At 36.5% G+C, this 16,712-nt stretch overlaps 1 protein-coding gene across 7 annotated transcripts in view; it reads left to right on the top strand.

The window, feature by feature from the left end:
* LOC143381360 (uncharacterized) overlaps positions 1-16,712 on the top strand; it is a 127,420-nt gene that overhangs the window by 81,769 nt on the left and 28,939 nt on the right. For 3 of the 7 annotated variants that reach the window (XM_076834929.1, XM_076834923.1, XM_076834927.1), the window contains one exon: positions 13,972-14,098. The exons of 3 other annotated variants lie outside the window; for them this stretch is intronic. In XM_076834929.1, coding sequence (XP_076691044.1) covers positions 13,972-13,978 — 7 coding nt within the window. In that variant the 3' untranslated portion in view covers positions 13,979-14,098. Of the gene's footprint in view, positions 1-5,298; positions 5,569-13,971; positions 14,099-16,712 lie in introns of those variants that run through there. One more of the 7 variants, XM_076834928.1, reaches the window with a different exon arrangement.

The following is a 16,712-nucleotide window of genomic DNA, read 5'->3' as shown; positions in this document are numbered from 1 at the left end:
TCTTTTTTTTTTTTTTTTTGCCCAAATAGAGATTTTACTCCCAGCATTGGGTTTGTACATTGTACCTGTTCTGCCGGTGGGTTGCAGGTCCGCCTACCTTGCAGGGGCACGGCGGCTCTGCCCCTCCCCCAACTGGGGAGATGGCGGGCCACTGGGCCTGTTCTGCCAGTGGGTCGCAGGTCCTCCTACCTTGCAGGCGCGTGGGGTGTCTCTGCCCCTCCGTGGGTTTCTGGGCCTGACCTTCCGGTGGCTCTCAGGTCCCCCAATAATTCTTAAATTGGTCTCTTTATGCTATCCCATATTTCTTGGATGTTCTGCCCATGGTTTCTTATCAGTCTCACTGTGCAGTGTACACTGTTTTCAAGATGATATACTTTGTCTTCGTTGTCTGATGTTCTGTCTTTTAAGTGTTCTACTCTGTTGGTGGTATTCTCATCTGAGTTTTTAATTTCATTTATTTTTTCCTTTATTTCCAGGATGTCTGTTTTTTTGTATAACCTCTATCTCCCTGTAGAGTTGATCCTTTGCTTCTTGGATTTGTTTATGTAATTCATTGTCAAAGTGATGTTTCATTGTCTGCATTTGCTATATAATGTCTTCCATGAGACTCCAGATCATTTCAACCATGTATATCCTGAAATCTGTATTTGACATTTTTTCTGCTCAGATATTACCTCTTTTAAAGTTTAATTGTCCTGCATTGTTTGTGGTCATTTCTTTCCTTGTCTTTTCATATTGATCACATTTTTTTCTAGCTCTGTGTAACTATTGTGTTAATATTTTTCCCTATAAATTTATATTGCTCTTGTATAGTTCCAAAAATCTCCCCTTTGTGGAGAAAGACAATGTTAACAGTTCCCAATATCAACAGTACATCATCTCTATGAGCAAGATTTCATTATTAATATATTTAGTTAGACTCTATGTCTATAGATGTTGGCTTCAATTATTTTTTAGAATATAGTCATTAGTTTCATAAGAGGCATACCATTTCTGGTGGTGTATAGAGAACTGAGGGTCAGGCTTAGGACGTTATGTTAAGGGTGAAAGGAATGAGGATATGGGATTGATCTAATTTAGCAACTTTTGAGGAGAACTCTAATAAATAGTCAGCAGTAATTTATGGATAAATATATAAGTTCAAACTCCTATCTATATTTAGAAGTTTACCCTATATATAAATAATAAAAGTTAGGAGGTTGAAAATGGGATAGATGGATGAAAAAGAAAAATATAATAAGGAAATAAATAAAAAAAGAGAGAGGGAGAAAAATAAAAAGAAAAATAACAGTGGGAGTTGGGGCATATGCAATTCATGTATATTATAATATTCTAGTGATTCAGTTTTTAAAGTCCCATTTCATGCAAAGTTTTTGGGCTCACATATGTTAAGGTTGTAAGGAGCAGAGGGAGAAGGGTAGAGGTGATTGGATGAAAAGAGAGAAAAGAAAGAAAAAAAGAAAAAAAAGTCTCTCTGAATTCTGTTTTTTTTTCTTCCTGTAGGTGGAGTTGTCTATTCCTAACTTGAGTCTATGAATTCAGGGGGTTGGAGGTAGCTAGTGTGACAGGGCTTGGGCTTCTATCCAGAGCCTCCATATACTTAGTCTCTGAGTTGGAAACCAAATGCCTATACTGTTGGTATTGTTGCTGTTCCATGTTGACAGATATGCCCCCCAAAAGCTTGTGAGAAAAATTTTGAGCTCTCACAGCTGGGCTGGGGGAGTTGGGAGTTAGAAACTGGGTACCTGACCAGCCACAGAACTGTGCTGGTAGCCATGCACACTGATAGATGGCAAGTAAGGTTTTTCCAAGATGGATTCTGTCTGTTTCCTGCATGGGGTGTTTGGTGAAGTGGGGGGTGCTGGGATGACCTTGTGCTTTGTCCAGAGCTCTGTCTGTTGATCCACAAGCAAAGCCTCTGGGTTCTGATCTAACGTCCATCTGTGCTGAGCACCATGCAGCTGCACGGCCCCACCTTCCATGTGTGGCCGATCACTGCATGGCCCAGACTTCTGTCTGCACTGAGTGACATGCAGCTCTACCTTCCATGTGTGCCCTGATCAAATTTTTATGATACTCAGCAGGATTCATCCTTTACTAACACCCAGTAGGTTCCCCAAATTTGGGTCTTCTAGGTTCAATGTTTCCATAACATGTTAGGTTAGGTTTCAGTTTATTTGAGGGTTAGGGTTTGTCTTAGCATTAGGGTTAGGATTAGGTTCGGTTGGATATCTTTTACAGTTGGTAGGATTCATCTGTTACCTAGACTTACTATGTTCTCCAAGTTTGAGTCTTCTAAGTTCAATGGTTCTCTTATTGTTTAGGGTTAGGTTTAGGGTTAGGGTGAGAGTTAGGTTTAGTGATAGGGTTAGGGTTAGGTTTTGTGGGTTTTATTTGATACTGGGCAGCATTCATCCTTCCTTTATTATTCATAAGCTCCTCAAGTTTGGTTCTTCTTGATTCAAATCTTCACTGGCAGGAACCATTTGAATTTTCAGTATTCACTTCATTTTGCTTTTTAGGGATAAATGGAAATGGAGGTGGAAATCAAACAGGGTTTTTTCCTGCTGCTTTAACCTTCAGTCACTTAGTTAGCTCTCAGTGTACACTCTCTGGTTTGTTCTTTGTTGCAGTAGACTTAAGCAGATGTAGAAAGAAACAACTTTATGTGAGAGCATTTTAGGATATAGCAAAAAATATCAATGTGCTTAAATAGCTATAAAATATTTTGGGTTGGATTTCTTTGATATTGGAAGAAGTCATCCTTTACACAACCCCAGTAGGCTCACCAAGTATGGGTCTCATAGGTTTCACAGTCTATAACAGGTTTGGATTAGGTTTAGGGTTACAGTTAGGTTATATTTCATTAAATATCATTGATACTGGGCAGAATTCATCCTTTACTCATCCCCTTTAGTTTCCCCAATTTTGGGTCTTCTAGGTTCATCAGTTTTGTAACAGATTAGGGTTAGATTTTGCTTTAGGGTTAGGGTTAGTTTTGGTCGAATTTCTTTGATAATGTATAGCATTTATTCTATACATAGCCTTCCTAAGCTCCCCAAATTTGGGCCTTCTATGTTCAAAAGTTTGCTTGCAGAAACAGTCTGAATTTTCAGGTTTCACCTAATTTTGCATTTAGGGCTGAATGGAAGTGGAAGCAGAAATCAAACAGGGTTTGTGCTGGATACTTGAAACTTCACTCACTCCATTAGGTCTAGTGTACAGTCTGTCATTTGTTCCTTGTTGAGATAGACCTAGGATGAATTATAAAGGACAGCTGGGTCTGTAAGCATTTTAGGATCAAGCAAAAATATATTCATATACTGAAATAGTTCCAAAATATTTTTGGACTGATTGCTTTAATACTGGGAAGAATGTATCCTTAATCAAGCCATGCTACTCTCCCCAAGTTTGGGACTTCTAGGTTCAATGGTTCTCTAAGAGTTTAGGGTGGGGTTTAGGGTTAGTTTTAGAGTTAGGTTTAGGATTAGAGTTAGGGTTATGTTTGGTTGGATTTCTTTGATACAGAAAAAAAATTCATTCTTTACTTAGCCTCAATAAGCTCCCCACGTTTGGGTCTTCTAGGTTCAATTGTTTTCTGGCAGAAACAGTTTGATTTTTTAGGTTTAATTCATTTTGCACTATAGGGATAAATGAAAATTGAGGTGGAAATCAAAAAAGGTTGGTGCTTGCTTCTAGAACTTTACTCATTCAATTAGTTCTCAGTGTGCACTCTCTCCTTTGTTCAGTGTTGAAGTTGACCTAACCTGAAGTAGAATGGAACAAATTTATTTGTTTATTTAGGAATAAGCAAAAAATCCATGTATTTAAATAGCTCCAAAATATTTTGATCTGATTTCTTTGATACTGGGCGAGTTCATCCTTTTCTCAGCCTTCTCATCTGCCCAAATTTGGGTCTTCTAGGTTCAACTGTTCTCTAACAGGTTAGGATTAGGTTTAGGGTTAGTGTTAGCGTTGGGGTTAGGTTTAGCATTAGGATTAGGGTAAGGTTTGGTTGGATTTCTTTGTTACTTGGCAGGATTCATTCCTTTATCTAGCCTTACTAAGATTCCCAAGATTGGATCTTCTAGTTTAAAAGCTGTGCTGGCAGGAACTTCATTTTGCCCTCAAGAGATGAATGGAAATGGAGGTGGAAATGAAGTGGGGTTTGTGCTAGGTGCTTGAAACTTCACTCACTCAATTAGTTCTCAGGGTGCACCCTTTCTCTTTTTCCTTGATGAGGTGGAGCTAATGTTAAGTAGAAAGAAACAACTTTATCTGTGAGCATTTTTTGTATAACCTCTATCTCTCTGTAGAGTTGATATTTTGCATCTTGGATTTGTTTATGCAATTCATTGTCAAAGAGATCTTTCATTGTCTGCATTTGCTGTATAATGTCCTCCTTAAGACTCCAGATCATTTCAACCATGTATATCCTGAAATTTTTATCTGCAACTCTTTCTGCTGTAGGTGTTACCTCATCTAATGTTGAATTGTCCTGCATTGTTTGTGGTCCTTTCTTTCCTTGTCTTTGCATGCTGCTCACATTTCTTTCCAGCTCCTTGTGACCGTCATGTTAATGTTTTTCCCCTATAGATTTATATTGCTCTTGTATAGTTCCAAAATCTCTCTTTTGTGGAGAAAGTCAATGTTAAGAGTTCCCAATATCAATAGTACATAATCTATGAGCAAATTTTCATTATTAATACATTTATACTTAGACTCTATGTCTACAGATGTTGGCTTTAATTATTAGTTAGAATATAGTCATTATTTTCATAAGAGGCATACCATTTCTTGTGGCATATAGAGAAATGAGGGTCAGGCATAGGACATTATGTTAACAGGGAAAGGAGTGAAAGTATGGGATTAATTGAACTTAGCAACTTTGAAGGAGAACTCTAATGAATAAACGGGTAATTTACAGAAGAATATATACATTCAAACTCTTATCTGTATTTAGAAGTTTACCCTATGTATAAATAGTAAAAGTTAGGAGGTTGAAAATGGGATAGAGGGATGAAGAAGAAAAAGATAACAAGGAAAGAAAAAAAGAGAGAGGGAGAAAGAAAAAAGAAGAAAAATAACAGTGGGAGTTGGGGCATATGCAATTCATCTATATTATATTATTCTGGTGATTCAGTTCTTAAAGTTCTATTTTGTGCAAAGTTCTTTGCTTCACATTTGTTGAGGTTGTGAGCACCAGAGGGGAAAGGGTAGAGGAGATTGGATGAAAAGAGAGAGAAAAGAAAGAAAAAAAGAAAAAAAGTCTCATAATTCTGTTTTCTTTTCTTCCAGTAGGTGGAGTTTGCTATTCCTAACTTGAGTCTCTGAATTCAGGGTGTTGGAGGTAGCCAGTGTGACAGGGCTTGAGCTTCTACCTGGAGCCTCTGTACTCTTAGACTCTGAGATGGAAACCAGATGCCTTTACAGTTGCTGTTCCACGTTGACAGCTATGGCCCCCAAAAGCTTGTGAAAAAAATTTTGAGTTAACACAGCTGGGCTGGGGGAGTTGGAAACTGGGTACCCGATCAGCCACAGAACCACGCTGGTAGCCATGGACACTGATAAATGGCAAGTAAGGTTTTTCCAAGATGGATTCCATCTGTTCCCTGCATGAGGTGTTTGGTGAGGTGGAGGGTGCTGGGATGACCTTGTGCTTTGCCCAGAGCTCTGTCTGTTGACCCGCAAGCAAAGCCTATGGGTTTTGCTCCACTTTCCATCTGCGCCGAGCGTCACATGGCCTGGCCCCACCTTCCATCTGCAGCTGAGTACCGTGTGGTCCTCCCCTTCCATCTGTGGCTGAGTGCCATGCGGCCCCCCCTTCCATCTGCAGTCAAGTGCCACCTGGCCCCGCCTACCAAATGTGGCTGAGCACTGCTTGGCTGAGAATTCCATCCACACCAAGCAACACACGGCTCTTCCTTCCATCTGTGCCCTGGTTGAATTTTTATGATGATACTTGGTAGGATTCAAACTTTACCAAGGCCCAGTAGGTTCCCCAAGTTTGGGTCTTCTAGGTTCAATGGTTCCATAACAGGTAAGGTTAGGTGTCAGTTTACTTTAGGGTTAGGGTTTGCCTTAGTATTATGGTTAGCATTAGATTCAGTTGGATTTCTTTTATAGTTGGTAGGATTCATCCTTTACCTTCCCTTACTACGTTCTCCAAGTTTGAGTCTTCTGGGTTCAATGGTTCTCTAATAGTTTAGGGTTAGGTTTAGGGTTTGGGTGAGAGTTAGTTTAGTGATAGGGTTAGGGTTAGGTTTTGTGGGATTTATTTGATATTGGGCAGAATTTATTCTTCTTTAGCCTTTCTGATCCTCAATTTATGGCTTCTAAATTCAAATGTTCACTGGCAAGAACCATATGAATTTTCAAGTTTTCACTTATTTTTGCCTTTTAGGGATAAATGGAAATGCAGGTGGAAATAAAAAGGATTTGTGCCAGTCACTTGAAGCTTCACACACTCAATTAGCACTCAGTGTGCAGATTCTCGTTGGTTCCTTTTAGAAGTAGCCCTAAGCAGATGTAGAAAAAACCAGCTTTATCTGTGAGCAATTTAGGAGCAAGCAGGAGACTATCCCTCTACTGAAAGAGCACCAAAATATTTTTGGGGAGATTTCTTTGTTACTGAGAAGAATTCATCCTTTACCCAGCCCCATAAGGCTTCTCAAGTGTGGGTGTTCCAGGTTCATCTGTTCTCTACCAGATTAGGGTTAGGGTTAGTGTTAAGGTTTGGGTTAAGTTTAGGCTTAGGTTTACATTCAGGGTTAAGTTTAGATTTGCTCAGAATTCCTTGATATTGAGCAGGATGCATTCTTTAGCTTGCCTTACCAATCACCCTAAGTTTCCATCTTCTTGGTTCAATGGTTTGCTGCAGGTACAGTTTGATGGTTCAGGTTTCACATCCTGTTGCCCTGTATATGAGTGGAAATGGAAGTGGAAATCAAACAGACTTTGTGTAGATGCTTGAAACTTCACTCTCTCAATTAATTACCAGAGTGCACACTCTGGTTTGATTTTTGTAGGAATAGTCCTAATTGAAGTATAAAGAAAAAGCTTTAATTGTGAGTGATTTAGAAGCAATCCAGAGAATATACATATACTAAATGAGCTCAAAATATTTTGGTTCGCATCTTCTAGGTTTTATGGTTTGCTGGAAGAAACATTTTTGAATTTTAAAGTATCACTTCATTTTTCCCTGTAGGGATGAATGGAAATGGAGGATTAGGGCTAGGGTTAGGGTGAAATTTAGGTTAGATTTTGGAGGATATTTCTGAAACTGGGCAGGATTCATTTTCAGTCAAAACTTTCTCAAGGTCTGACATTTTGGTCTGTTAGGCTTAATGGCTCACTGGCAGGAACACTTTAAATTTTCTTTTTTTTCCTCATCAGGATGAATGGAAATGGAAGTGTAAATCAAACACGGTTTCTGCTAGCTGCTTGAAACTTTACTCACTTCATTCATTTTCAGTGCACACTCTCTCATTTTTTGTTTGGTGAAGTATGCCTAAGCTGGAGAAGAAAGAAACAGCTTTATCTGTGATGAGCAAGCTAGAGAATATGCATGTCCTAAAATAGCCTTAAATTGTTTGGGTTGGATTTTTTTGATACCAGGGGATTCATACTTTACTGAGCATTCCTTGCCTTCCACAAGTTGGGTGTTCTAGGTTCAAGGGTTCAGTGGCAGAAACAGTTTGATTTTTCAGGTTTCATTTAATTTTGTCCTAAAAAATGAATGAAAATGGAGTTGGAAATCAAACACTGTGCTAGCTGCTTTAAACGTCACTCACTCAATTAATTCTGATTTTGCACTATCTCATTTTTTCTTTGAAATAGCCCTATGCTGAAGGAGAAAAAATCCACTTTATCTGTGAGTGATTTAGGAGCAACCACCAAAATATTTTTGGTGGTATTTCTTTGATACAAAACAGGAATCATTCTTTTTTCCCATCCCTATTATGCTTTCCAAGATTGAATCTTCTAGGTTCATTGGTTCTCTTACAAGTTAGAGGTAGGTCTTGGGTTAGGGTTAAGGTTATATTTAGGAATAGATTTAGAATTAGCTTTAGGATTAGCTTTAGGGAAAGGGTTAAGGTTATAATTGGACTCCTTTGATACTGGTAGGATTCATCCTTTTACCTTTTACCACTAAGCATTCAAATTTGGGGTCTTTTAGGTTCAACGGGTCTCTACCTGGTTAGTGTTAGGTAAAGGGTTAGGTGTATTGTCAGGGTTCAGGTTCAGATTAGCATTAGGTTTAAGGTTAGGTTTGGATGTATTTCTTTGATAATGGGCAAGATTTAGCTAGCTTTAGTAGGCTGCTTTAGTAGGCTGCACAAGTGTGGGTTTACAAAGTTCAGTGGTTTTCTGGAGAAAACAGTTTGATTTTTCAGGTTCCACAATATAAATGAATGGAAATGGAGGTGCAAATCAAAAGCCTTTGGGCTCTCTGCTGGAAGCTTCACACACTAAATGAGTAGTCAGTGCACAGACTCTCATTGTTTTTTTAGAAGTAGCCCTAAGCAGATGTAGAAAAACACAGCTTCATCTGGGAGCAATTCAGGAGTAAGCAGGAGACAATCCCTGTACTGAAAGAGCACCAAATATTTTTTGTGAGATTTTTTTTGTTACTGAGAATTCATCCTTTACCCAGCTCCCCAAGGCTTTCCTAGAATGGGTTTCCTAGGTTCCTCTGTTCTCTACCAGGTTATGGTTAGAGTTAGGGTTAAGGTATGGGTAAGGGTTAGGATTAATTTAATGGTCAGAGTTAAGTTTAGATTTGGTCAGAATTCCTCAATACTGAGCAGGATGCATTCAGTTTGAATTTTCAGGTTTCACATACTGTAGTTCTATAGAAATGAGTGGAAATGGAAGTGGAAATCAAACAGACTTTGTGCTAGATACTTGAAACTTCACTCTCTCAATTAGTTATGAGAATGCACACTCTGGTTTGTTTTATGTGAGAGTAGCCCTGATTGACGTAGAAAGAAACAGCTCTATTTGTGAGTGATTTAGAAGCAATCCAGAGAATATACATGTGCTGAATGAGCTACATTTCCAGTCATACCAAAAGTGTTTTGGTTTTCTTCTTCAGCTTAGTTACAAACAAGACAGTGCACACTGAACTAATTGAGGTAGTGAAGTTTCAAGCACCTAGCAAAAACCCTGTTTGATTTCCAACTTTGCTTTTTCTTCATTCCTATGGTGCATAATGAAATGAAACCTAAAAATTTGAACAGTTCCTGCCAGCAAGCCCTTGAACATAGAAGAACCTAAATTGGAAAGACTTGGAAGGCTAAATAAAGGATGAATTGTGCCCAGTATCAAAAAACACGATGAAAACCTTGAGTGCTATTTCAGTTCACATATGTTCTCTGACTTGCTCCTAAAACAGTCACAGATAAAGCTGTTTGTTTCTACTTCACTTCAGAGGTTCTTCAAAAGAGAACAAACAGTCCTGTGTACACTGAGAAGTAATTGACTGAGTGAAGTTTCAAGCAGGTACCACAAACCATTCTTATGTACCCCTACATTTTCATTCATACATATAAGAAAATATGAGGTGAAACCAGAAAATTTAAAATGTTCCTGCCAGCAAACTCTTTAAAATAAAAGACCCATACTTTTGGAATTGAGTAAGTTTAGGTAAAGAATGAATCCTGCACAGAACAACAAAAAACCAATATCTAACCAAAACCAGAATCCTAATCGTAACTCTCATCCTGCATTTCCATTTATCCCTATAGGGCAAAAGGATGTCATACTAACAATTACACTGTTCCTGCCAGTGAACAATTGAACCAAGTAGACCCAAACTATTGGAGCCACATAAGGCTAAATAAAGGAAGAAAACTGCTCCGTATCAAAGAAATCCCACCTAAAATATTTTAAAGCTATTTAAGTACATAGATATTCTTCTACTTCCTCATAAATCTCTCATAGATAAAAAGCATTTTGGTTTTCTTCTTCAGCTTAGTTACAAACAAGACAGGGAACACTGAGAAGTAATTGAGGGAGGGAAGTTTCATGCACCTAGCAAAAACCTTGTTTGATTTACAACTTTGTTTTTTTCTCAATTCCTATTGTGCATAATGAAATAAAACCAAAAAAATTAAAACAGTTCCAGGCAGCGAGTCATTGAACATAGAAGAACCTAAATTGGCAAGCCTTCTAAGGCTAAAAAAGGATGAATTGTGCACAGTATCTAAAAATATGACCAAAAACCTTGAGCGCTACTTCAGTACATATATGTTCTCTGGCTTGCTCCTAAAACAGTCACAGATAAAGCTGTTTGTTTCTACATCACCTTAGGGCTTCTTCAAAAGAAAACAAACAATCTTGTGTACACTGAGAACCAATTGAGTGAGAGAAGTCTCAAGCAGGTACCACAATTTCTTTTTGATGTACACTTCCATTTCCATTCATAATTATAAAAAATATATGAGGTGAAACCAGAAAAATTAAAATGTTCCTGTCATCAAATTGTTCAAAAAATAGACTCAGACTTTTAGAATCAAATAAGTTTAGGTAAAGAATGAATTTTACACAGAACAACAACAACAACACCAAAAAATAACCCAATATATAACCCAAAACATAACCCTAATCATAATTGTTGTCTTCCATTTTCATTCATCCCTATAGGGCAAAAGGATGTCATACTGAAATTTCACACCATTCCTGCCAGTGAACCATTGAACAGAGTAGACCCAAACTTTTGGAACCTCATGAGGCTAAGCAAAGAATGAAAACTTCTTGGTATCAAAGAAATCCCACAAAAAATATTTTGGAGCTCTTTAAGTACACAGATATTCTCCTTCTTCCTCCTAAATCTTGCAGAGAAAAAAGTGTTTTAGTTTTCTTCTTCAGCTTAGTTACAAACAAGAGAGTGCACACTGAGAGCTAATTGAGGGAGAGAAGTTTCAATCACCTAGCAAAAACCCTATGTGATTTCGGACTTTGTTTTTTCCTCATTCCTCTGGTGCATAAAGAAATAAAACGAAAAATTCAAACAGTTCCTGTCAGTGAGCCTCTGAACATAGAAAAACCTAAACTGGAAATATTTGTAAGGCTAAATAAAGGATGAATCTTGCCCAGTATCAACAAACATGACCAAAAACCTTGAGCGCTACTTCAGTACATATATGTTTTCTGGTGTGCTCCTAAAAGAGTCAGAGATAAAGCTGTTTGTTTCTACATCACGATAGGGCTTCTTCAAAAGAGGACATACAATCCTGTGTACACTGAGAATTGTGTGAGTGAAGATTCAAGAAGTTACCACAAACCTTTTTGATGTACCCCTATATTTCTATTCATATGTATAAGAAAATATGAGGTGAAACCAGAAAAATTAAAATGTTCCTGCCATCAAATTTTTCAAAATAATAGACCCAAACTTTTGTAATTGAGTAAGTTTAGGTAAAGAATGAATCCTGCACAGAACCAAAATAAAATGATAATAATAATATTTATCCCAAAACATAACCCTAATCTCAACATCATTCTTCATTTCCATTCATCCTTATAGGGGAAAAGGATATCTCACTAACAAAAACACCATTCCTGCCAGTGAACCATTAAACCGAGTAGTCCCAAACTTAGGAGACTCATAAGGCTAAACAGGCTAAATAAAGGATGAAAACTGCTCCATATCAAAGAAATCTCACCAAAAATATTTTAAAGCTATTTAAGTACATAGATATTCTCCTACTTCCTCATAAATCTCTCAGAGAAAAAAAGCATTTTGGTTTTCTTCTTCAGCTTAGTTACAAACAAGACAGTGGACATGAGAACTAAATGAGGGAGGGATGTTTCAAGCACCTAGCAAAAACCCTGTTTGATTTCTGACTTTGGTTTTTTTTTCTTCAATTTCTATGGTGCATAATGTAATAAAACCTGGAAATTCAAACAGTTCCTGCCAGTGAAGTGTTTCACATAGAAAAACCTAAATTGGAAATCCAGTAATGCTAAATAAAGGATGAATCATGCCCAGTATCAAAAAAATATATGACAAACAACCTGGGTGCTATTTCAGTACATATTTGTTCTCCACCTTGCTCCTAAAACAGTTACAGATAAAGCTGTTTGTTTCTACATCACCTTAGGGCTTCTTCAAAAGAAAACAAACAATCTTGTTTACACTGAGAACTAATTGAGTGAGAGAAGTTTCAAGCAGGTACCACAATTTCTTTTTGATGTACACTGCCATTTCCATTCATAATTATATAAAAAATATGAGGTGAATCCAGAAAAATTAAAATACTCCTGCCATCAAATTGTTAAAAAAAATAGACCCAAACTTTTGGAATCAAATAAGTTTAGGTAAAGAATGAATTTTACACGAACAACAACAACAACAAAAACAATATATAACCCAAAACATAACCCTAATTGTAATTCTCATCCTCCATTTTCATTCATACCTATAGGGCAAAAGGATGTCATACTAAAATTTCACACCCTTCCTGCCAGTGAACCATTGAACCAAGTAGACCCAAACTTTTGATGCCTTATGAAGAAAAATAAAGGATGAAAACTGCTCAGTATCAAAGAAATTCCACCAAAAATATTTTGGAACTATTTAAGTTCATAGGTACTCTTCTTCATCCTCCTAAATCTCTCAGAGAAAAAAGTGCTTTGGTTTTCTTCTTCAGCTTAGTTACAAATAAGAGAGTGCACACTGAGAGCTAATTGAGCGAGGGAGGTTTCAAGCACCTAGCAAAAACCCTGTTTGATTTCCAACTTTGTTTTTGCTTCATTCCTATGGTGCATAATAAAATGAAACCTAAAAATTCAAACAGTTCCTGTCAGCAAGCCCTTGAACATAGAAGAACCTAAATTGGAAAGGCTTGTAATGCTAAATAAAGGATGAATCATGTCCATTATCAAAAAACACGACCAAAAATCTTGAGCACTATTTCAGTACATATATGTTCCCAGCTTCTACCTAAAACAGTCACAGATGAAGCTTCTTGGTTCTACATCATCTTAGGGCTTCTTCAAAGAAGAACAAACAATCCTGTGTTTTAAGCACCTAGAAAAAACTCTGTTTTATTTCCAAATTTGTTTTTTCTCAATTCCTATGGTGCATAATGAAATAAAACTTAAAAATTCAAACAGTTCCAACCAGTGAGCCATTGAACATAGAAGAACCCAAATTGGCAAGCTTTTAAAGGCTAAATAAAGGATGAATCATGCCCAGTATAAAAAAATGACCAAAAACCTTGAGCGCTATTTAGTACATATGTGTTCTATGACTTGCTCCTAAAACAGTCACAGATAAAGCTGGTTGTTTCTACATCATTTTAAGGCTTTCAAAAGAGAACAAACAATCCTCTGTACACTGAGAACTAATTGAGTGAGTGAAGTTTCAAGCAGGTACCACAAACCCTTTTTGAGGTACACTTCCATTTTCATTCATAATTTAAAAAAAATATGAGGGGAAACCAGAAAAATTAAATGTTCCTTCCATCAAATTGTTCAAAATAATAGACCCAAACTTTTGAAATCCAGTAAGGTTAGGTAAAGAATGAAGCCTGCACAGAACATCAACAACAACAAAAACCAATATATAACCGAGAACATAACCCTAATTTTAACTCTTATACTCCATTTCAATTCATCCCTATAGGGCAAAAAAATGTCATACTAAAATTTCACACAATTCCTGCCAGTGAAACATTGAACCAAGTATACCCAAATTTTGGGGCCTCTTAAGGCTAAATAAAGTATGAAAACTGCTCAGTATCAAAGAAATCCTACCAAAAATATTTTGGAGTTATTTAAGTCCATAGATACTTTCCTTCTTCCTCCTAAATCACTCAGAGAAAAAAAAACGTATTGGTTTTCATCTTCAACTTAGTTACAGACAAGAGAGTGAACACTGAGAACTAATTGAGGGAGAAAATATCAAGCACCTAGCAAAAACCCTGTGTGATTTCTGACTTTGTTTTTTCTTTATTCCTACAGTGCATAATAAAATGGAACCTAAAAATTCAAACAGTTCCTGCCTGCAAGCCCTTGAACATAGAAGAACTTAAATTGGAAAGCCTTGTAAAGCTAAATAAAGGATGAAATCGACCTCAGTATCAAAAAACATGACCAAAACCCTTGAGTGCTATTTCAGTACATATATGTTCTCCAGCTTGCTCCTAAAACAGTCATAGATAAAGCTGTTTGTTCCTACATCACCTTAGGGCTTTTTTGAAGAGAACAAACAATTCCGTATACACTGAGAACTAATTGAGTGAGTGAAGTTTCAAGCTGGTGCCACAAACCCTTTTTGAGGTACACTTCCATTTCCATTCAGAATTATAAGAAAATATGAGGTGAAAACAGAAAAATTAAAATGTTCCTGCCAACAAATTGTTCAAAATAATAGACCCAAACTTTTGGTATCATTTAAGTTTAGGTGAAGAATGAATATTGCACAGAATAAAAAAACAAAACAGAATTTAATTCAAAATATAACCCTAATCATAACTCTCTTCCTCCATTTCCATTCATCCCTATAGGGCAAAAGGATGTCATACTAAAATTTCACACCCTTCCTTCCAGTGAACCATTGAACCACATAGACCCAAATTTTTGGAGCCTTATGATGATAAATAAAGTTTGAAAATTGCTCGGTATCAAAGAAATCCCCCAAAATATTTTGGAGCTCTTTAAATACATAGATATTCTCCTTCTTCTTCCTAAAACTCTTAGAGAAAAAAGTGCTTTGGTTATCTTCTTCAGCTTAGTTACAAACAAGTCAGTGAACACTGAGAGCTAATTGAGGGAGGGAAGTTTCAAGCACCTAGCAAAAACCCTGTTTGATATCTGATTTTGTTTTTTCTTAAATCCTATGGTGCATAAATGAAATGAAACCTAAGAATTCAAACAGTTCCTGTCAGTGAGCCTTTGAACATAGAAGAACCTAAATTGGAAAGCCTTATAAAGCTTAATAAAGGCTGAATTGGGCCCAGTATCAAAACCACGACCAAAAATCTTGAGCACTATTTCAGTACATATATGTTTTACATTGTGAACCTAAAACAGTCACAGATAAAGCTGTTTGGTTCTACATCACTTGAGGGCTTCTTCAAAAGAGAACAAACAATCTTGTGTACACTGAGAACTAATTGAGTGAGTGAAGTTTCAAGCAGGTGCAACAAGCCCTTTTTGATGTATACTTCCATTTCCATTCTTAATTATAAAAAAAAATGAGGTGAAACTGGAAAATTAAAATGTTCATGCCATCAAATTTTTCAAAATAATAGACCCAAACTTTTGGAATCCAGTAAGTTTAGGTAAAGAATGAATCCTGAAAAAAAAAACAGAAAATAATTATAATTATAAAATCTAACTCAAAACATACCCCTCATTGCAACTCTCATCCTCCATTACCATTTATCTCTATAGGGCAAAAGGATGTCATATAATTCTCACTTTAGTGCTTCTTCAAAAGATAACAAACAATCCTATGTACACTGAAAACTAATTGAGTGAGTGAAGTTTCAAGCAGGTGCCACAAACCCTTTTTGATGTACACTTCCATTTTAATTCACAATTATAGGAAAATATGAGGTAAAACCAGAAAAATTAAAATATTCGTGCCGTCAAATTGTTCAAAATAATAGACCCAAACATCTGGAATCGAGTAAGTTTAGGTAAAGAACAAATAGTGCACAGAAAAAAACCCCAATATCTAACTCAAAACATAACCCTAATTGTAAATCTCATCCTCCATTTCCATTCATCCCTATAGGGCAAAAAGGATGTCATACTAAAAATAGCACCTTTCTTGCCAGTGAACCATTGAACTGAGTAGACCCAAATGTTTGGAGACTCATGAGGCTAAATAAAGAATGAAAACTGCTCAGGTTCAAAGAAATCCCCCCCCCCAAAATATTTTGGAGCTCTTCAAGTATATAGATATTCTCCTTTTTTCTCCTAAATCACTCAGAGAAAAGAGTGTTTTGGTTTTCTTCTTCAGCTTAGTTACAAATAAGACAGTGCACAATGAGAACTAATTGAGGGAGGGAAGTTTCAAGCACCTAGCAAAAACATTGTTTTATTTCCAACTTTTTAAAAAAATTCCTATGGTGCATAATGAAATAAAACCTAAAAATCCAAATTTTTCCTTGTGTAATTTTTGTTGTGTGATATCTGATGACTAAAAAAAATGAATTATTCTGTTTAGCCTCTTTATTTTATAGCCTTGAAAGAAACCTATTGGGTTAAACATACACCATACTCCTATAACTCATTTCCTCCATTTACTTTTACTTGAAAAAAAATTGCAGGAAATCTATTAAGAGAGGTGGTTAATTTGAAGGCACACAATAGGTATATTTTAAAACATAAGTAATGAAAGCATTGAATATAAAAGGATTAGTACTTTTATTGAAGAAAATTCAGGGATAATTGCTATACTTTTGTATCTCAACAAAGTAGTTATGGTCTTAAAATATTCAAATTACCTAATCTATCATTTATCTTTATTAAAACGGTATTTAGACAAAAATTGCCATTTTTTGTCTAAATGCCATTCAAACAAAATGGCTAGAGCCAGGAGGTTGGAAATGACAAAAAAAAGTTGGGAGGAATTTTTTTGTCAGTGCCTGGGACTCTCATGTAAATTGAAAGTGCAATTGGTAAGTCTGATTCATCAAGGTAAAAGTAACATAGTTATTTCTATTGACTAGACTGATTCTTTATAAAACTAT

This window comes from Callospermophilus lateralis, chromosome 15 (assembly GCF_048772815.1).
Source record: "Callospermophilus lateralis isolate mCalLat2 chromosome 15, mCalLat2.hap1, whole genome shotgun sequence".
NCBI classification, from domain to species: Eukaryota; Metazoa; Chordata; class Mammalia; order Rodentia; family Sciuridae; genus Callospermophilus; species Callospermophilus lateralis.
Note: the sequence above shows the minus strand (reverse complement) of the source record. Positions and strands in the feature narration are given on the sequence as shown.